Here is a 23,381-nt window from a genome sequence, read left to right on the forward strand (position 1 = left end):
TGCTCTGTTTCCGCCTAAAGAAATAAAGAACAACTGTGACATTCTGCTGATTACCAGAGAAATGAATTTAGACTTTCAGAGGTTTTTTGAGAGATTTATTCCTTGGTTACAACAGCCAAACACAAATGCCCTTATATACTTATATCTGTGCAATCATACAGCATTTGAATTTAATTTGGAACATAAGAAACATACAATTCATCATACAGTTTTTACAAGTGTAAGTTCTTTAAGAATACTTGCTTCACACTTTAGTTGAATGACCCCTTTCATTGTAAGCGCATTGCTAAACACACTAATTTTGTTTTCTTTAAAAACTGTGGGGCAAATAAAATCATTAGTTTCTTAAAACAATCAAATTTTTAGTCCTGCTGAGTTTCACTGGTGTCAGGCATGTTTTACACAGGAGTGAATAAACAGCTTCAGACTAATGCCTTCGAGAAGCAGGCGTGTACATGTGATGTAGGGTGTATCTGGATGTAAAAAAGAAAAAGCAGTAAATAGAGCCTACCATTAAAGAAAGGAGCCTTTTCTCCTTCAGAAAATCAATGTGCTTTCAGTGTTTCTTTGTCTATAAGAATAGGACTGTCTGTCCCGTGAATCCAGGTTGCCTCAAAGACAATAAAACCTCTAAAGAACCCTATGAGATACAGATCTCAACTATTCTGGAGAAAGCCAGTGCTGTACCTCCACACAAATAGGTGGTGCTGTCTTCAGTGTCTACAAAAACCTGTAAACTTTCTAGTGACTAAAACATCAAAAGTATACATAACATTCTCAAAATGAACCAAACCTGACACATGAGCCTAGATAAGCAAATTATAGTGATATTAAAACTATAGTGTAGTTATTCTATATTATATTAAACAAAGATAAAGCAAGATATTTAGTCTAAATTGTGTTCTAAACTTACATGAACTAGTGAGCCCGTGAATGCATAATAAATGGAAACCACTTTAACTTAAAGGTTAAGCGAAGCTTTTCATATTTTAAAAGCCTAAGTTGAACAATATATGTTATTATTATAATTCTCCTAACTGCAGACCACTGGCATTTTTTTAATCAACTTAAATTATATGGAAAATTAAAAGGAAACTGCACCCCCTGGCTGTGTAAACTAGTTTAACAGAACCAAAATGTAATGCTTGGCTATGGCATTTTATTTAACTGAAACAACAACAAAAAATAAGAGAAAGAAAAAAGAGGAGGCCTGTTGAGGAGAAACTGAAAGATGCACATCATGTGAAGAATGAACAGAACAAATGTGAAGAAAAAGAGAAGAGCTTTGTTTTTTGTCTTTGAAATATAAAATAGATGTTAAAAGTATTAGATGAACAATAAGCTGTTTAGCTCCCTGAAAAACCTGCTGTGAGATTATTGGCCCATATAAAGCGGTAAATATTCATGGCACTTCTCCACACAATGTTAAACAGAGGTGTTAGTCATTTTTAAAAGGATGTATGTAGCCTTTTAGAGGAGATTTATTTTTCAGACCTGCCACAGAACATTAACGCAAGCTGTCACTGGGGTTAAAGAGCTAGAAATATGAGAGAAAGTTTTGCCATTGAGATAAAAATAGATTGAACTGAGCTGTCATCTGAACAAAGTCAAAATAAAGAGAGTCAGCCTGAAACAAAAAGGTTGCATCATTAACGTTAAAGACACTCAAGGGATTTAACTTTGACTTGAACGTATCTCTGCTCCCTGTAAACACAGATTCTGTGATGTCACTTCCTTTCTGTGGCAGAACTGGGTTATAATAGCTTGCTCTCTAAATTTCGTGTGACCTCTATGTTATGCTATTTTATTTTGATCTGACTTCCTTTGTTTCTTGTTCCCTGCACTTCCTTTGCTCTTCTCTGTGTCTTTCACCATGGTTCTCTAGAGTCTGGATACCCACTCGACCTCCGCTGCCTCTGCCTTTAATTAAAAAGACAGAGAGACAAGCTGACTCTCTACAGACCAATAATTAGACACACTCACGGACACACACAGGTCTCAAAGACATTCACAGGCATACACACACATCAGTGCCAAGTACACACACACACACACACACTCTCTCTCTCTCTGTCTCTCTAAAGACCAATGACAAATGCTCTCATCTCCCATCTCCAGGTCACTTCTGACACTTGCTCTCTACATCCCGGGAAAGTGTACAATAACCACAATTAATCTGCATGCTCATTAATATTCAGTACTGTGACAAAGCATGGATAGCAGCTCATAATGAATAAATCCGTCACTGCAATTCCCATTGGAAGGAAAAACAGGTCACTGGTCTGCATATATTTGAATGTGAAGGGTACATGGCCGCTTTCACATATCTTATTATTACTGAGCACAATTTATTATTGAGAAATACATTGGCCTCAAAAATATTTGGACACTTTATCCTCTACAATATTTCTGTATTATATAAAAAAAGACAAAAATTATTTAATATAATGTTACTTTTATTTTTTTGCATTTATTATAGGCAAAAAATTCCACAAAAAAAAGAAGATTGTTAAATTTAAAATTTAAAACAATAAATATATAATTCAAAATGAAGAAGAAAGTATATGGACACTTTCTGGTGGAACATGGCATAATTAATGTGATGAGCTACACCTGTAGGACACCACTGTAAATTTGAGGGGAACTGATTTGCCCTGTGACAATTTATTTTATTGGTCGCCTTTAGAAATCCTGTTTACTGCAAGTAATTTTGCAGCTACATGCCAACTAACCTGCTAACACTTTAGTATAGGGATCAATTGCTTATTAGCATGCCTAATATTAACATATTTGCTGTTTATTAGTACTTATATTCTGCATGACCATATTCTACATCCCTAATCCTACCCAATACCTAAACTTAACTAAACTTAACTAAACTTAACTTAAACTTAACTACCTTACTAACGATTAATAAGCAGCAAATTAGGAGTTTATTGAGGCAAAAGTCGTAGTTAATGATTTGATAATAGTGAGAAATGGACCTTAAAATAAAGTGACTAACTCTCATTAGTAGAGTATTAGTAGCCTGTTGGGTTAGGGTTAGGGTTAGTAGAATAAGTTGACATAATTGCAAAGTAACTTATAGTCAGTCAAATGTCTGTTTGGGGACCATCAAAATAAAGTGTTAGTAGATTTTAAGCAGACAGTTTACTAATACTCTAATAACTGGTAGTTGACATAGTTACTTATAGTTAACAGAATGGCTAAATCCACCAAAACTGACCACAAAGTAATTCAAGGACATATTAAAAATTTAACTCAAGAGTATATTAAACAACTTAAATTAGTTACAATATTTATTTTCCACAAGTTCAAGTGAATGTATCTACATCTATCATTATTAAATATATGATCCTATTTTTACTGTTACTTATGCATATACTTATGTAATACTTAATGCATATTTTGTCATTTTGATTATATAATCAAATGTTTTAAATTAAACCTGGAGCATGGCAGAAAAATGCAAGTATGTGGAGATGTACCCTGTCAGCACATACGACTTCATCTGGGAAAAATAAATCATAAATCTTACATGTAGTACATAAATCTCCATCAGTCTTTATAGTCCAATATTATTAGTATTGCGGAATTATTCATATACAATGTTATAAAAAAAAGACATGATGCATGGATATGATTTATATTACCATTGGGTTGCTCACATTCACACTGACAGACTAAAAAAAGGAAATTGAAGACAGAAAATTAAGCATAAGCAGCTTAAATGACACCCAGTAGTACACTGTGCATTAATGGATGTCATTTAAGCTGATTATGCTTAATTTATGGCCATTTTTCTAGTTACATTTTTTCTTTATTTTTTTTTCTGGATGTTATTGGGATTTTGGTTGTACAATAAACTGCACCTGAGATTTCATACATTTTGCATGGCCTGCTACAGACATAAAGGGCTATAGAAAGACCAAGGACATTTTTAATGCATTCAATATAGTGATGAGCTTTAGCCAGTTTAGTTTTCCCACCTTGGTATTGGTAAAATGTATTACTGGTCGACCTTTTAATTCAAAGGAGCAATATTTACTGATGCACAAAAAACTCAGACTGAAAAATAATCAGACTGAATTGGCACAAAATGTTGTATTGCAGTCCCCTTTACAGAAGTGACAGTCAGAAATTTGAACTTGACTGAACTTACCATCTCTACCACATTTGTGAGTTTCAGCAAATATTTGAGTGATGGAGCTTTGTAAATGTGCACATATAGCAGAATAACCTGAAAAGAAGATCAGGAATATAAAAAGAAGTCTAATTATTTAGGTTTAAGGATGACTTCAAGGAACCACTACTACATTTGTACATGTAATCCTCTAATATAAGATTGCTAAGCTTTACAACAACATTTTTTACAATGACAAGAGAAAGAATTTTTAAATTCCAGATATTTATAATCCTCGGCTGTGGAAATGCTGAGAGTAGTGCTGTTTGTTTCACTTTCCCTCCACTTTGTACATAAATCCCTGTGCTGAGCAAATGACAAATTATTTCAGTTTCAAACTTTTATTGGTACTGGATATTCTTATACTTTGAGAATGGCTGTGTGTCATAAATCATATGATTTTAAAATGATTAGTTAGTGGCACAATACATGAATCTGTAAAACATGGAGTTTAACAAAATATATTCACATCGCTCTGGTAGATTCTAATAATGATTATGAGATTTCAGGGTTTGAGAGAATAAATCCTGAGGTTATGCAAGCAGCTCTACACGTTAAGTGACAAATTATAGAAGACAGAATGTGCATAGATTCACTTTAACATATAATTCTTAAGAGTAATGCAGGTAAACAGATATAACTTGCTGTCCAACAGAGGGACTGAAGCTCTTAAATGCCCCTCTACACTACTTTAGAAAGTTTTAGGAAGTCGGTTATTGTATAGCTAATATCAGAAGTACAGATTGATGTCACACGAGGTAACTACTCCACTTTAGATTACATGAACTTCAGAGAACTTCATTTTTGTATTAAAGCATAGTTTGCTGAAACTTTTTACATCTTTCATCATCTTTGCACGAATTACAGAAAAAGGAAGAAAGGAACTAAAAAAGACATGATTAATATACACTCCTGTTCAAACGTCTGGGGTCAGTAATATTTTCTTTTAAGATATTAATACTTTTATTCAGCAAGGATGCATTAAATTGATCAAAAGTGACAGTAAAGTTATAATGTTACAAAAGATTTCTATGTCATTCTAATAAATGCTATTCCTTTGAACTTTCTATTCATCAAAGAATCCTGAAACAAATTCTTTCACAGTATCTTCAAAAATATTGTGCATGTTTCTTGACCACCAAGTCAGCATATTAAAATGATTTCAAAAGGATCATGTGACACTCAAGACTGGAGTAATTTAAAGGGGTCATATGATAAGAACATAAGAACATTATTTTGTGTATTTGGTGTAATGAAATTTGTTTATGCAGTTTAAGGTTCAAAAACACATTATTTTCCACATACTGTACATTATTGTTTCTCCTCTATGCCCCGCCTTTCTGAAACACGTCGATTTTTACAAAGCTCATCTGTCTGAAAAGCGAGGTGTGCTCTGATTGGCCAGCTATCCAGTGTGTTGTGATTGGCCAAATACCTCAAGCGTGTGACGGAAATGTTACGCCCCTCACCATACTGTGATACCGTCTCCCAGGATGACCAGACAAAACCAATAAAACCCATTACAAACGAGGCATTTGTTGCATCCAGTGGGGGATATAATTACGGATTATAATGACTTATACTGTCTTTTTACGTGCTGCGTTGCATCGCGCAACTTAATCATAAAACCATGTCTGCAGTTGTGATCGGAGAAATTTGCGTTTGAATCGTCAGTGTCAAATCCTTTAAATATGAAAAACGTACCTACAGTGAGTCAGAACAGCCGGCATTGTAGTTTACTCTCCCAGGATCAAGAAACAGTCCTCCATAAAATGCGCTGCCGGCGGCTTGAGTGAGCGGAGGCCGGCGGGCTTGCGGCAACCACACGTGACGACCCCGGGCTGGACTCCGCTTCGTCCACAGTGAAAGCCGACCCGGCGATCCACAGTGCAAAGCTGTAGTATTTCCTCAGCGACCAGCACGGATCAGCTCTAGACATGACGAAGCGGATATCGTCCTCTTTTGGAAGGCCACACAAAGTTTCGCTTTCACAACGAAACACACAGCAGCAACAATACTACAGCGAGAATCAAAGTTACGCCTTCTTTCTTTGCGTGAACATTTGGGCGGCGTTATGCAAATCTTTCCACATCTTGACGTAGATATGTAGGGGCGTGTTAGAACGAGCCATTTTAGGTAGGAGTTGTTGACTCTTAACTTTTATGAAGAATATCTCTTTGGATTTGAGACTTTAGTCTTTGCAACTTTACAGATCTTCTTTATGCACCAAGAGCTTGTAACACTCCAAAGAGAAAGGAAAAATTTAAATAGCATCATATGACCCCTTTAGAGTGAAAATTCAGCTGACATCACAGGAATAAATTAAATATTAAAAGATACTAGAAAAGTTATTTTTAATGATATCAATATTACCAGTTTTAGCATTTACATATATAATATTTGTATCCTTTTTGTCTATAGGTGGGTAGCAGTTAACCTTTGATTTATTTGCTCCATCGTAATGTTCTCCATATTTTTTAAACTGTAAAAGAAAAAACATTTTGAGATGCATACTCTTTTAATAAAACTCACTTTCTTTCAGGAATCTTTTATAAAAAGTGACTTGCTGCAAAACTAAAACATTGGCATCCTCTCAAACCACCCTAATATCGAAAAGTCCTTTAAAACTAACCAGGCTTGATGTGTCCCCGGTTCAGAGTATTTACTGCTACAGGCTCAGCCACTCTGCTGCCCGGAGATAGAGAGGACGCGCACACATACACACACAAATGAACATACACTTGCTCACACATACACACACACACACACACACACACACAACCACTTTGGCTGTCACTCCAGAGTGAAACTGTTGGAGGATATGTAGACATTTGGATGGACAGCCAAACTCTTCAAGGACATCCCTCATGCTCTCCGCAGGCCATGAATACCCACACGAACACATGCACGCACACACCCTTGAAAGTTTCACATGAACGCACGCACAAGTCCTCACTTGGACGTAGTTGACTGCCATCTTCCTGTAGGGCATCAGCAGAGCATCAACATGAAACTCCAGCGCAACAGACAGGCAAACAGAATAAACCCTGTGCAACCTATGATTGTACTGCCATAATCTGCGATTCTCTCACAGCAGGTCGGAGAGTTTTTTAGAACGCTAAAATCACTGCTCGATCACAATCAAACTCCTGTGGAGCGACTTCCCCTGGAGATGTGCTTCCTTAGCCACATTTGCATAAGATCTGTTTTGTCTAGACAACAAAACACACAAACCCCACCTTCACAATGATTTCTTGCTCTGCGGGGGCTCCTCAGAGAAAATGTCATCGTGGACTTTGGAGGGCAAACTATGGATCAGGACCCAAGGGCAAGCGTAGCAGGGGCCGCAAAATGATTCTCTTGCATTTCCATCATCTTTATGGATTTTCATTGATTGTTTTTACAATTGAGAAAGCGGCCAAACAGCCTCTCCATTGCCGTGAATCAAAAGTGAAAGCTTTCAGCTTTCAGTGACATTAGGCCTAAGAGAGTACACTTTCAGCAGAACACACAGTTTCTTGCTCTCTCTTGCACACACACTCACACTCACTCTGCTTCAGGAAAACTGCTACGGATCAATTTGGTCGCTAAAGCCACTAACATCAAAATATAGCAAATGCTTCAAACATGCCAACGTTACTCTAGTTGAAAGCCGTACAGCATGAGCCAAACAAGTATCATCATAAAATGTAAATTGTAGCTGTGTTCCAATTGGTAGAGTCTCTATATAATGTTCGCTTTACTTATCTACAGTCGAAGTTCACTTGACTTGACAAAATGCATTAATTCAAAACACCCTGCAATGTCATCACAAATAAACAAAACTTGAGTCACTCATACTAGATCCATGTGTATTTATATAAATGTGAATGTATTATTTAATTAATATAAATTGTCATATTTTAAAGCATTAAAAAGAATCTGTTGCGTTGTCTAATATGAAAACTTGACAATGTAATTTAGTTATATTAAAACTGAAATAAATCCATTCCATCATATACACTGTAATCAAAACAACTACATATTTTACAGTTTACGAAACCTTTTGAGTCTCAAATACTAAGAAATATAATTTTCTTGAAACTATAACTACACTGTCAGACCAACAGAGTTAACACAGTTAGAATTATGGGTTTGTGAGCTCCCAGCATGCATTGCAGCATGAATAAATTATGCGGTTACATAAGAATATTGTTTTGCTGTTTGCTGATTTTTGAGTTTTGTTGTGTTGTGATGTAAAAATGAAGAGCTTACATTTTTACATTTCTGGATTGTCACCATTCTTGGGGTTTGTGTGTCAAGAGTTGAGGCCTACAGTATGTACAACCATTAAAAATTATATCCTGGATATGCTTTTAACATTTTAAGTGTCCTATAAGACTATATATATGGCTATTAAAAATGTATTGTGTTACTAATTTAAAAAAATTTGCTAAAGAAGAAATCTGTTGTACTGACAAATTTAATGGCTAAATTAGGTATTTTGCATTAAGTGAACAAACATATTCAAACTGACAAAAAGTAATGTTATGTAGTACAATTATTAAGACAATAGTTCATTAGTCAGATTAAACAACTCAATTAATATGGATTACGATGACTTTTTAACCTTTATAATAATAATAATAATAATTTTTAGGTGATCTATCCCTTTAAGATGGTGTAATAACCTGTAAAGTCCACTTCTCGGGGCACTTAATCGAATGAAACACCTTGTCTCCAATTCTTCCGTGATGTCATCACACACACATGCACGGCTGCAACACGCTCTCTATGACACCTTTGAGTATAGCTGTATCCTACTCTACAGGTATCTGTCCATCTGCTCTCACCTTCTGGAGCAAACAAGGGTATTTAACACAGGCTGCACTATAATAACAGTAATAATTAGAAGCACCATTATTGCCTATGCGTCTTAGTGCGTAAATAGCACTTGTATGTGTGCATGCCAGTGATTGAGCGAGGTACAACAGAGGTGTGAAAGGCCAGACATTAGCTTTATCACTTGGTTGGTAATAAGACAGAGTGTCTACAGGAAGCAACGGGTAAGGTTTCACATTTGATGAAAACTGGCATGACAGAGGGCTTCATTTGTTGCTTGCCGCTGAGAGGCTACCGGTGTCATCTCTTCTCATGCTAACATCATTTCCTAAACGGATCTTTAGAAAATACCATATGGGCCTCATTTTTCATTTAACGTCACGATTGTGTGTGATGCTTTTATTTATATATTATTGAAAGCTATTCTTTAAACAATTTGGTGCTTCGTTATGTATAGCAGTGTCAAATGTGTCAAATCAATACAGCGAATGTCTGTGTGCAAAGCAATAAATGTGTGTATGTCAAGGCGAGATAGAGACAGAAAGAGTTTGCGTGGATGCTATCTGTTCTCTGACGTTCAGTTTGCATCTGTGGCATCGCAAAACATTACTCATGCGGTTTGGTGAAAGATACTCTGATGGCATCAGCAGCACTGCAGAAACACGCACGCACACATAAATTCTGCAGGTATTACCCTGCCAATCTAAAAGTCTGCTGACAGAGTCGGTCATTTATATTTCAGATGAGGCACGGAAATTGTGAAGGAAAAGGAATGAGTTTGGGTTACAAAGAATAGGTGTCATTCACACTCAAAACACAGCAGCATATGGAGAAATACAAACAGAGCACCATGGGTGCTAGATGTAGATATCTAGCAGATGCAGCAAGTAGATTATTGATGAAAGAAACTGATTGTTTATAAAGTAAAGTGGTGCAGGCAGATAATTGACAGTCATATTAAAGTAATATCAATTCATTCTTCTGAACTGTGCACTGAACCATACTCTTTTTGGAAGGTTCTTCTGAAACATCTGCATCCCAGAACAGATGCCCTAATGAAGTATGCATCAAACCACAGGTAATGAGACGAAAGCTGTGTCCGAAATCCTGTACTTACTTAATATGCAATGGATTGGAAAAAAATGCATCTCATTGACATTGTCTTTCGACATATGATTTACTGACAACAACTGCAAAATAATGCACTCAATATTTAGCCACAAGAAAGTACTTTCTGACCAAAAGCTATTCTCAATTCAAAAGCTCACAATTCTGAACCATTTTTTTACTTCTCTCAGCTACCATGGCCTTATGGGACAGAAAAGTGTCCATTAGCTGCACACTTCATTATCTCAGCAGATGCAGTAGGTCATCCGGGTATTGCTTGCCTACAATTTCATAAATACTACATATTTTGACATCCTACTCTTTTTGCATAGTCTGTGGTAAGGAAGCACAAATATAAGTACACATATTCAGATATGAGGGCAACTACTATGAGACACTAGAAACAAGAATTCTTGTATGAAATGTGTTGCTCATAAAATACATACAAATAAAGGAACAGTAACAAATCTCCATACAAAATCTTTCATACAAGATTTACAAATAAAATCTTCAAATCTGCCATATAAATAAAGAGTTAAAGAGAAATTTGAGAGAAAGCTGAGTATGAGCACAACCGTGACAATAAAAATGAAAGACTATTATGCTCACACATACTTTGAAATCATCAGAATAACAGATAAATAATTGTATGGGTGTTATGAGAACTGGTGGCTTTCAATAATCAATATAATCCTTTCTGGAAAGTACACATTCATTAAAGAATCGTTAATATTAAGAGGAGGCAGATTGATTTTTCTTTTCATTTATGGATAATGTTCTCACTGCCTAACTTGTGGTCTGTCAAATGCTTGAGGAAGGAAATTGTGCGTTTTTTTTACCTATGCTTTGGATGGTACGCTTTGGTTGCAGAGTCTCTGTTCATAAACACAACAGAGATTTTTTTTGTTTTTGCTATAAAGAAACAAAAAAAGGTGACGCACGCGTACGCGTGCTGGTTTTGCAGCTGCCGCGCACCAGTCCTGCGTGTGAACTACTCCAGAATATCAAAGCCATCACAATACAAAACTACAGACAAGATAACCCACTTGTTCCATTTTAACTTTACAAGTGTATATAAGTAACAATTAGCAAAGTATGGCTCTTTCAAGTGAACTACGTTGGCTAAAGTTTACACTCACGCTGCTGTTGTGTCCGGACCACAGCACCATGGCCTGATTATGAGCCGAATCTCCGGACAGCGCAAAGGTGGACGTGATCAGGTGTGGCTCATTCTGCCTCGGGCTCTTCCCGGTACCGTCAACTCCTCCGGTACGCCTGAACTCGAACCGAGAACCGGCCGCGCTGTCAGGCGGAAACATACTGCGCTTTTCTCTCCTGTTCACTTGGGTTTCCTCTGTTGGATAAACTTTTCCGTCTTTTTCTTCAGCTGGGCTCGTCCGTTCCGCTCTGGATATGTGCGCGTTCTGCAGTTTCTCTCGCCAGGACACGAAAGAAGACTTTTTGAGCGCTTCGGGGGAAAGTTGAGCTCCATCAAGTCTCCATTTCCAGTTTTTATCAGTACTGCTGCCGTCCGGTGCACTTCCAAAATCACGGCTGATAAAAGCTGTTGGCTTCGCGTGCGCTTCATTCCGGCGTATTGGTGCGAAGCTCGAGGTGCAAGTGATATCTGAGCGCGCTGGGAGCGGCACGAGAGCGCAGACAAAAAACAGCGTCCAGTACGTCCAGCACGACTCGAACCCCAAGACATCCTTCATCTTCATCATCCTCCCTCTCAATTTTACCTTTTAGACCCTACCAAGTCCACGTTAGTTCCCTTAAAATCCCAACATAAACACCCAAAATAACTTTTCGCCACGGTACGGGACGTTGGGGGGATACCTGTATAACGGTGAATGTATCTGATGTGCGGGTTCGGTGGGTTCTGAGCGGGGTGTAGTTACCGGAGGGGTGGAGCCGCTGAGTGACACGCTCTCACTCACTCACTCCGGCTTGGATCGAGCTCGGGAGCAGAGTGTGTGACAGGTGCGCGCGCGGGGTATAGCGATGGCCCCGAGGGTATCCGCAAGCAGAGACATCTGGAGCAGTCGAGACTGCATCTTTTCATATTAATATGTAAGCAGGAAAACAGATAAGCTGCTCTGCCGTCACTTCAGTGAGAGACAGATTTTAAATACAGAAACAAAATGATAACCACTGATAAGTCTTAATTTAAAGAAATTAATTTAACAGTGACTGAGGCTCCTTAAATAAACTTTTATCATTTACTCTACCTGTTGTCCTTCTAAACATATTGACACATATATCGTAAAGAATCTGTATCCATTGCTTTTCCATATACTGGCAGTGCATTGTGACCAAATCTGTCTCCAAAAATGAACAAAAATGCCATAAAAGCACTGCAGAATATGGTTATGAAAATTTTGATTGTTATTCCCTTATACTCTAGCTATCTAATTTCACTATCAATTCTGCAGATTCAAACTGGTGAGTTGCTTTGAAAACACATGATAAGAAATGGTATTCGGCGTAAATGGTGTCAAAGATAGCAAGGTAGATTGACATGGAATCTTTTACATCTAAATTCGGATGCGAATGAGATTTCAGAGCTTCAGTGGAGGGAGGGGAAGGAGGGAATTTTTTAACACCTTACAGTTTAGTTTGTTCCTTACACAAAGCTATAGAAGTTTAGAAGATTTCGGGTGTCTCAATCAGCTCACAATCAACATTTACACAATGTACCAAAATATAAACAGTTTGCTATTTTAAATCAAAATTTGTTTGCTTAATATGTTTGCTTAGATTTGTTGTCAGGTTTTCTTCAGTCTCTTAAACTGACAGAAATTATGAACAAAGAAGATCTTACAAAGAATATTCAACATGATACCAGAAAGATATTGGCGCTGCATGGTGTGTTCTACCGCAATATTTTTCATAAATACCAGAGATGTTTTAATGTGTGACTGCATAATTGTGTTGCAGGAAATGGAGTCATCTGTGTCCCAATTTTAAAGTTTATCAAGGCGCTTGCTAGTGCCCAAATTCATTTCTATAATAGATTGATTGACGACATAAGGATCTAAGAAGCAGAATGAGTCACATCAGAATCTATATGTAGTGTGGAGTAGTTCTATGGAGTTTTTGGTCATTATGAAAACTCCTGGAGTATGGAAAAAATTCTTCAAAAATTCTCTTTTTGTGTTTCACTGAATAAATAACACCATACAGGTTTGTACGGAAGCCAGTTTTTGCCTCAGATTAGAAAATAAAGATATGTTTAAAATAAGAATTAAAGTCCCATTGTGAGAAAGAAATTTGTGTGCCATAATGTCACAACTGTGATGAATAAGGTCGCTATTGTGAGACCTTATTTGTTTCCTCAGTGAAAAAGTCTGGCTTCCATACACTGTAAGAAAAAAAGGTAAATAAATAAAAACGGTACTGGTAATTTTCTGCCAGGACATTATCTGTTAAGTTTACAGACATTTCCATTACTCTAAAACTCAAACACAATCCAATGTGCATTTCAAAATACAGTTAAAACACTCGTGAAAAATCAATACAGAAAATTCCTCCATCTTGACACAGTACACAGGCCCTATTTTTATATTTTAGTGTACGTTCGGATGACATCTGGGTAAGTAAATAATGACAGAATTTTCATTTTCCATGAGCTATTCCTTCCATTTCAAAGTTAAAACCTGAAAATAAGAGGTTTGAACCGTTGCAAGACACAATAAACAGTAATCTATATATAAGTTAAAAGCATCTAAATTCTCTGTATAAACATCCTAATCATCTCTGTAGTGAACTGCAATTTGGAAAAGATTTTAAAAAAGGAAAGCAAGCATGAAGAAGATTTGCATTTATGATTAATTTAAAACAACCTGTCGATTGCATGATTAGAGAGAGAAACAGACATTAAGAGAGAGAGGGCAAGAGATGTCTTTCCTCTCCTTTGGGAAGGAAGTGGCGTGTGCTTGAAGCAGGAGGGGGCAAGGAAAACTCTTTATGCAACAGAGTTAAAATATGCACAATTACAACTGGCTCTGTATGAACTGGAACACTTTCACACAAGGACACACATATAAACATGCATGTTCAGCCTGACATGAGGAAGGTCAGAAATATCTGGTCTCCTTTTTTTGCCACGATTAAGGTGATCTGGAAATTACCCTAGCTCTGTCCATCACAGAAAACCCAGAGGATTTACGTAAGCGCCACAGATATCTTTATTTTCCAGCACTCTCAGCTGAACTCTAACCCTTGCTAACAGCTAGAATGATTTATTGAACTGTATCACAGTCACTGTCTTAACTCATCAGCTGACCTACCTGTTAAGTTGACCTGATTTAATTTATTAGAACAGTCAAGTTGAATAAACACTTCACGCAATAAGTGTGCAATGCTTAAAGGGAAAGTTCACCCTACCCAAAAATGAAAATACTGTCATCATTTACTCACCCTCATGTCGTTACAAATCATTCGTTTATGAATTTCTTTGTTCTGCTAAACACAAAAGAAGATATTTTGAAGAATGTTGGAAACTAACAGTTTTGGTTGCATTAGACAAAAGGGAGTCAATGGGAATTTAAATTGGCTATAATCATGCTTAAAAATATCTTCTTTTGTGTTCAGCAGAACAAAGAAATGCATAAAGGTTTGGAACGACATGAGGGTGAGTAAATTATTTCATTTTTGGGTGCACTATCCCTTTAAGGTAATAGCACATCTATCTATCCATCCATCCATCCATCCATCCATCCATCCATCCAAGCTTAAAGCTTTTCACACTTGTGAAGAGGAATGGGACTACAGTATACATTAATGATAATTTATCTGTTTATATGTATGTGAGTTTTCAATATGATTTCCACCCTGTTTCACCATGGCGTACCTCTCAACAAAGACAACCTTTTAAATGCACTAAAGGTGTGTCATTTTACATGAGTAATTGCAGCATCCGCTTTTTCAATGGGATTCCTTCCCCTTGTTGCGTCCATAAATCATTTGTTTGTGTTTTGAAAGGAAGCTTTTTCCTGGCGGAATGCCTGGTGTAGTCGCAATGTGAAGGTGACTGACGGGAATGGTTTGCATGTATCGGATAATTGGCATTTCACTAATCACTTATTGCTGTGTCAATGCTTTGTCAGATTTTCTGACAGTTTCAAGGGTAATAAATCAATAACCTCTTCCTCTGTGACATTTTTACTTTAGGGCAGACTCTGTCAGGATTTCCCTATGATTCCAGCCTTGAATACTCTACCAGTTGGCTGGCAGCAATGGTATGACTTAAAAAAAAAATATATATATATATATATATATATATATATATACACATGCGGCTCATGACTCTTATGCACTCACATCCCCCAGTATATCACGCTTCTGTCATACTCAAACACAAACAGACAGTCTTCTCTGCATTTTACGATATACTGCTGCAAAATATAGACACTTAATGTCACGTTCTTCAGACTGACGTATGTTCATGCACATTCAAACACATGCATGTGCGAAGACTCGCAGCCTCCAGGCAGTGTCCCATTTGTAGTGTTCTCAGTCCATGCAGGAGCTTGTTAGTGCTGACACTCCGGTATGAGATCTGACAGACACTGAAATGGCCTCCTCCTGCACACACACACACTTATGCAGACATGTGAAAGAGAGTGCTGCAGAGCTTTTATCACTGCAGTTGCCATTGTGTGTAGTGGAAAACACACACACACACACACACACACAAGCGCACATTCATTGGTCCTAGTGGATGGGTTTCTATGTTGCGCAGAAACAGTCAACTGAGAGAAAGAGAGAAATTCAGAAACTGACATAATGAAGCAGCTACACTCACACTGGTTGGATTTATTTTTTTAAAAATGAACAAAGGAAGGGGAAAGGAGAGCAATGAAATTCTTGACTGTCTTAAAACTGAATAATCCATATTAGATTCATTGTTTTTACGAAGACAATGTTCTTTTGTTCATTACGGTTCATTATCTGTGCAGTGTTTTTTCTCTTCATTATGGCTCATTATCTGGGCAATGCTCACAGTCAGAACAAATCTCTGGATTTCAAAAACAATTCAAAGACAATCTCAAACTACTGGCGTGTTGCATTTTTAAACTGCAGAGCCTGGATTTTTGTTGGTAAACACATGGGCACGAGTCTCCAACAAGGTCAGCGAAGGTCTACCCTGATCAACAAAAGCCTTTGTTGTTGCAGAACTGAAAATAGCGTGTCAGTGGCAACATTATAGACTGAACTTTTAAAAGCATTTTCTCTTGGCTGTTATGGTAGGGCTCAAGTGAAAGTCTGAAGCTTAAAGTGTTAGTTCACCCACCTGTCATTATTTACTCGCCCTCATGTCATTCCAGTCATATGACTTTTTTCTTCTGTGCTACACGAATGGAGTTTTGACACATTTCCATGATATTTCTCATAAAGTATGTCCATACAAATCATGTACTATATTTCAAGTCTTCTGAAGCCATTGATGAACGGACAGAAATGAACAACATTATTTGCATAGTTTGACATCAGTGATGCTCACGTGTTTTGTAACCAGTTGTTGTGTGACAAGTTTTAATATGCTGTGAGAGATTTTTCAGTGAATAATGATTTAAATAATAAATCAAAAAGCCATTCACAAAGCTTCAGAAGATGAGTCAGTTTGAGTCCCTATGAGTCCCTAACACCTTGCATTTTTCTGATCCACAGAAGAAAGAAATGCATTTTGGTTTGGAATTACATGAGGAGTGAATGATGATTGAATTTTTATTTTTGGGTGAACTATTCCTTTAACTATTCCGGAATCATTCATTCATGTAAAAGCATTTCTGACCAATGTATAAGGTCACAAAGCAGTAGTGAAAACAGGAGACACAAAGCAAATCACTGAAAAATATATTTTGGAACAGCTGTCATGTGTAAAAGTAAAACTGTTTTGAAACAATGTGAGTGAATGATGACAAATTGTTCATTTTTGGTAAACTATCCCATTAAAGTGCTTTACCTAGACATAAATGTGAAGAGAAACAATTGAGAAGTGTTCTATGAGAGTCCATCAGATAGTGAAGTTGGAGGTTTTGTAAACAATTTTGCTCTTCCAAAACCAAAACATCAAGTCAAGTCAAGTCAAGTCACCTTTATTTATATAGCGCTTTTAACAATACAGATTGTGACAAAGCAACTGAACAGCATTAATTAGGAAAATAGTGTCAATAATGCAAAATGACAATAGTAAACACTCATTTTTCAGTTAAAGACAGTTCATCATTGAATTCAGTGATGTCAACATCCAGCTCAGTTCAGTTTAAATAATATCTTTGCAATTATGTCAACGATAACGCTGGAAATGAAGTGTCCCCAACTAAGCAAGCCAGAGGCGACAGCGGCAAGGAACCAAAACTCCATCAGTGACAGAATGGAGAAAAAAACCTTGGGAGAAACCAGGCTCAGTCGGGGGGCCAGTTCTCCTCTGACCAGACGAACCAGCAGTACAGAAAAATCAATATAAGACGTAATAAAACAGACGATGAATAATATTAACAGCAATTATTATATGATGCAATCAAACTTATAGCAAAATGTGGTAGTTCTGTATGTTGTTTCAGGGTTGGCATCAACAACAAAAAAAAATTCACAATCGAGCGCATGAAGATGTTCTGAATAGCAGCCAAGTACAAATTACTCAAACAATGTGATCAATTTCATTCAGATGTTTCCCCAGTGGTAAGAGGTCAGGTCACCAAGCTAAAGATGCTGCATTTACACATTGTTTTGATTGCCTTATCGACCCATCGTCATGGCAATTATGTGATTAATGAATAAATGTCTATTTTATTACGCAACAAAATTATAGTCTACAGGATTAGGAATAAGAATAACTCATTGGTACCTCTTACAAAAAATCTCCTGTTAAACTCGCTAAATATGAAAACAGTGACACACATCTTGAGGGCAATAAACACAATCAGTCTGAGACCAAACTATCAGTTACAATTACGCTGGCAAATTAACTATTAATGAATAATGAAGACCACTCCACACAAGACGTGGTTTGTCTTTAATGGGGTTTTGGAATCATTCTCTCTGTGTTTTAATGTTGACTCTCTTTCTCTCTCTCGCTCCTTTCCCTCGCTCTCCAATTACCGCTGCAGCTTCGCCATTCAAAATCTTAATCAGAGAGCAGCCTATTCATTTATATACGGGCATCCATGCATATTAGCAATACAAACACATGCAGACACACAAATATTCACAGGTCTTTATGGCTCTGCCGAGTGCATTTGTTTATTGCCACTGGAAAGCAAACACCATCTGTTAATGAACAAACTCTCTGACCCACTTAGTTTCATTCACTCTGTCTTAGCCTTATTCATGCACATGCTCCAGACAGACAGAGGTTCATAAGTGTGTCATTTGAGACAGAAAAAGAATACTATTCTTCAGATACACAGAATAAACTGAATCAGTTTGTACCTTCTAATGTTTTTCCAAGGCACAGCATGAATCAATACTATCAGATTGACTTTGGCTCTTTGGGAAAACAAATCAATAAGTTGTTTTCTATATGAGTACCTTAATAGACATAAATCAAAAGAAGAGCCTATGAGATGTGCAATGGATTAAAAGAGAGCGCGAGAGAGTGATGTCTGCCTCTCCGTTTTTGAAATGCTAAAACAATATGTGTAAGAACCATGTGTCTATATTCAAACCGAAACCATACATTCAAATAATGACAAGTAGACTAAAAAGGGGGTTTATGAGATGCATTGTGCCTCAGGTTATATTGTATTTACTCAGTGTTGGGGTAGGGTGACTATACATCCGCTTTTTCCCTGATATGTATTTCTAAATTGCCTAAAATGTCCAGGTTATGGTTTTGTTTGTTTTCATACTTGCTGAAGGTAATGACTAAATAAACAGTAAAAGAAAAAAGGTAAATAAGATAAGCTGGAAGATACGTGTAACGAGGCTGACGAGACGTGAGACATTCGGATCCAAATGCAAAGCTTTATTTAAGAGAAGACACAGACGTGGTCATAAAGCAGGCAGGGTCAAACAGAGGCAGACCGGTATATGGCGGGCAAAACACAAGAATAATCCTAGGGCTAGCGTGGGTCGATGAACTGCAGACAGAGTCACAGGGGCAAGGCTAAAGGGAGGAATCCAGGAAAACAGGCGAAGATCAAAACCGGAGAAAGCAGACAAGGCAAGGCAAAACTAGGAAAACACGGAGACTCGGAAAGGGGTACAGGCTAAACAATACTCAGCCGAGAAATGTGGTAAGAGTGGGTGTTATATAATGAGTGAGGTAATTAGAAACAGCTGTGTGAAATGAGTGCAATCAGGGCAGTGTGCAAATTGTGCAAAGAATGATGGGAAATGTAGTCCGGGGTGCTATGCAACAGTTTGTGTAGTGCGAGAGTCAATGTAATGGAAAGGGTGACATCTGGTGGTGAATAAACGGAAGTGCATGAACCGAAATCGTGACAATACGTTTACACTACAAGATACATGGCAGGATATTTCAGATGAATATTTTCTATACTTTTTATAAAATATAAAAAATAGTTTGCTGTAATTTGATATATTTGTTCTCCAAAGAAGTTTAAAAAATCTATGTCGGCAGTTGATGTGTGTATTAATGAGGAGAGAAAGTGAGTGGTTAAAACTGAACCAGTTGCCAGGTGCATACTGTCAAACACAACCACATCTAAAAAACCTATTCATATGACTCAGCAGAAGTTTCTCAAAATTGGCTTTCAAAAAGCAGCCTACTGTGGCAGTGCCATAGTACACTGATGGTATCAGATGCAAATACCAGATGTAAAATCAGATCAGATTCATAATTACGTACCATGGTATTTGGATGTCAATCTATTCACCTTATTTTAAATGTGAGATCAGGCGTGGCCTCAAAAACAGCCTTTTATGCAGCTTGATATTACAATCTAGTTTTTCTTATATTATTTTCATTTATCTTTGTATTCAAGTACACTGGTTTGTCGTGCAAGTAGTTTTGCCTTTTACTGCACTTTGTTATTCTTGTAGATATATTGCGGCTTATCAACTGGAAGTCTCACACATTCACAGAAAACAGCTTTATTCCGCATTGCAAAATAAGGTTGGATAGGGCACATGGTAATGTTATTTTTGTTGCTTCAAGTGTTTTTGATTGGTTGAAATTTTTTTTTTACTTGCAGTACAGAGTCATTTTTCAGGAGCTGCACATGCAGGTGTTGAACCTAATGAAGACGATCTTAATCTCTGCCAAAGGATAGGATGCGTTTGCAGGTTTCAAAGGACTGTGGGTAAATATCCACTTCATGCAGTGCTCATTTTGTTCTGTGTGTTTTTTTTTAAAGTATACCATTACTGTGAGTGTGAGCTGTCTCAATGATTCACATTTGCTAGTTCTGATTCAAAACAGCTGGACAAGCAACTTCACTGCTGAAATACTGTCAGTGAAAATGTAATGCTATGGTGTTTGTTAGAAGTACCCCACTGCTTCATCAGTAAAGTAAAGCTCCCTACTCAGAAATGTAGTTAAACTAATTGTAGTGACGCTATTGCACAACACTGATAGTCACTGTTAAAAAAAAGAGGCAAATATGTAAAACATTTAAAGTAACAGTTTACCCAAAAATTTACATTTTGTCATCATTTCCTCAACCTTTTTTTTGCAGGACATAAAAGAAGATATTTTGAAGATTACAAACAACATTGGATTGATTGCCTTCCATTTCATTACACACTAAGACAGTTTTTCCACAGAAGAAAGAAACGTATATAGATGACATAAGTGACGTGAGTAAATGATGATTTTAGTTTATCTGGGGGTAAACTATTCCTTTAAATCTGAATCGTTGATGTATGTAAAAGCATGTAAAATTTGCCCAATGTATAATATCAGTAGCGAAAATGTTATTTTAGCACGAAACACAAAGCAAAGGACTGCACAAGATATTTTGGAAGAGCTCCTGGCCATGTAATGTGTCCTGGTAAAAGTCTTCTTTCTACCTGCATGGCCTGATAAAAAGAAGAAAAAAATTGATAAATTCAGGCCCTAGAGTCCAGATCAGTTTAAACCAGTGCATGGAGAGAGAGAGATAGGACAGAGCAAATGTCAGTCTTTTAGTCACTCTTTTCCACTCTCTAGATATCAGAGCAAAATGAATAGCAAAGAGTCTTTTGACTTCACAGGGCCTGAGAGGCTGGTAAAAAACCCTAATGATTATTAAAACAACAGGGTGTTGAAAAGACAGACCGTCTGTGTTGCATCAGTCTTTAATCAGTTTAATCCAGTCTTGAAATTGGTTTAATCAAGTTTTAAAACTTGAGGTTGAGTTGAAAAACAGTTTTAAGAGCAGATATAGCAAAGACTCCAGGAAAAGCTAATGCAGGTCATAAGCGAACAAAACTAAGTTGCACAGAAGACTGGATTATTTTGTCATGTACTAGACAGAAACCTTTCTCACAGAGCTTCCTTAGCTTGTTGAGAACCAGTCGTGCTTCCATATCTTGCATTATGATTTTGCTTTATTGCTAGATTTTCCAAAATTGCTATCCTAAAAGAGATGCCACGGCCAGGTGAGCTGTCAGACTTATAAGTAGCAATATTCTGTGCAAATCACAACAAAGTAATTAATTTTGAAATGCGGTCTGGTCCATTAGGAAGCTTGTGCTGTACACCTTAGGCTTAGCCAGGAAGTCCTTGGGATTCTTTTATCAATCATTTTTACAAATGTGGAACAAAAAAGGTCTAAAACTCTTAAAAATTAACTCAGGAAAACTGAAATGTTTTTTTCCCCCCAACAAATAGTCTGTGAACAGTTTGCCTTCAGAAAATGTTGATTTTCACCCTGGGAACAAAAAATATTATATGCGCTGTTTTATTTTCTATTTATTTTAGAGGTTTGCAGGTTTTTTGGGACATGTTTTACAGTTAAGCCCTGAAGTATATATCTATATTAAAGAAAAACACTTCAGAATGGGTAACAGAGTTTCTGTGTAAGAAGATCTGAGATCTGCTCGAGGATGTCTGAGGTCTTACAACAGTTATATGAGAGAATGTCTTGTGCAGAAATAATTCTCTTTCATTTTCCTTTTCAACTTTGTCTCTTTTTCTCACTCCTGTGAATATGTGAATGATAACAAGTGAATATGAGAGCATCTCGTATATATGTGTGTGCTGTTGGGGAGATTTATTTTGCACAGACCATATTACATGTGGGTCAAGATCTGTTGATTTAAAATCCCACAATATTTCACCATGGGGTTTTTATTTCAGCTGATGTTGTTGTGGTATTGTTTACTGTGACCCCATGCCATGTTCTGCGGGCCTATTGCTCAGTTGGGATTTAATATGCCTGGGATAACAGACACTACACTTACTAGTGCTCATGTGAGTGAAAGTGTGTTTTGGTCTCTTAGAGTAGTTATTGATGTGTAGATGCTTTTAGAGAGCAGATGAGTGCGTAACTAGATTGCGGATTTATCTTAAATTAATATGTCACTAATTAGGAGCTAGATAGTTTGGTACCAAAATGTTAGTTTTAATTATTAATCAATTTATTTCCATATACATTACGTTAAATATTTGTCTGAACATTTTTCTTAAAATAATACTAGGATGAGGTTGAATGCTATCAACAGCACAATTTGTGTAAAAATAGAGGAAAAGAAATAAGATTAGTGCCACAGAAAGGGTCCAAAATAATTAAATTTCTTATTGAGTGTTACAAAAAAATGTATCGGGGAGAAATACCTAAACTAATATATCTTAGTCTAGTACCTAATCAAATTATTTTATTATAATGAACTGAATAATATTTCTACAGATTATGCCAAAATATGACAATATTATTTCATGTCAATTGTTAGATTCAGTCGAGAAGCAAAACTGAGAGTCCTATGTATATCTGTTACGGAAGAGGTCTGACACAACAGGTTAGTTATATACAAAACAGTTTATTTGGTCACAGTGAGTACTGGTGTCGAGTCCGGAGGAAGTGAGGGTGAGGGAAAGGTCCGTGAGAGAGTGCAGAGGATATGGAGAGTGGAGTAATCCGAGTCTTTTGCTTGATTGAGGCTGGAAGGTATCCGGGGGAAGCACACACCTCAGCGATCCGGGAACTAGGGGATACAGGAGACGAGGAGACACTAGGAGGAACACAGTTAGTAACTAATGCAAGACGTATTCAAAGGTAATCAGTAGCAAAGTCATTGAGTCCTCTACGTGTATACGAGACTGGACAGTGAGGGTGTCTGAGGTGTGTGCTTTTATGCAGGCTGGTAATGAGGTGCT

The 23,381-nt window shown here is 37.0% G+C and overlaps 1 protein-coding gene across 1 annotated transcript in view; it reads right to left on the bottom strand.

Moving 5' to 3' along the window:
* The window catches only part of sorcs3b (sortilin related VPS10 domain containing receptor 3b), a 70,061-nt gene extending 57,815 nt beyond the window's left edge, over window positions 1–12,246 (bottom strand). Inside the window, exon 1 of the mRNA XM_016269735.1 lies at window positions 11,251–12,246. Coding sequence (XP_016125221.1) covers window positions 11,251–11,835 — 585 coding nt within the window. The 5' untranslated portion in view covers window positions 11,836–12,246. The remainder of the gene's footprint in view (window positions 1–11,250) is intronic.
* Between the last annotated feature and the right edge of the window lie 11,135 nt (window positions 12,247–23,381).

Source organism: Sinocyclocheilus grahami, unplaced genomic scaffold (assembly GCF_001515645.1).
Source record: "Sinocyclocheilus grahami isolate Dianchi unplaced genomic scaffold, SAMN03320097.WGS_v1.1 scaffold54.1, whole genome shotgun sequence".
Classification (NCBI taxonomy): domain Eukaryota; kingdom Metazoa; phylum Chordata; class Actinopteri; order Cypriniformes; family Cyprinidae; genus Sinocyclocheilus; species Sinocyclocheilus grahami.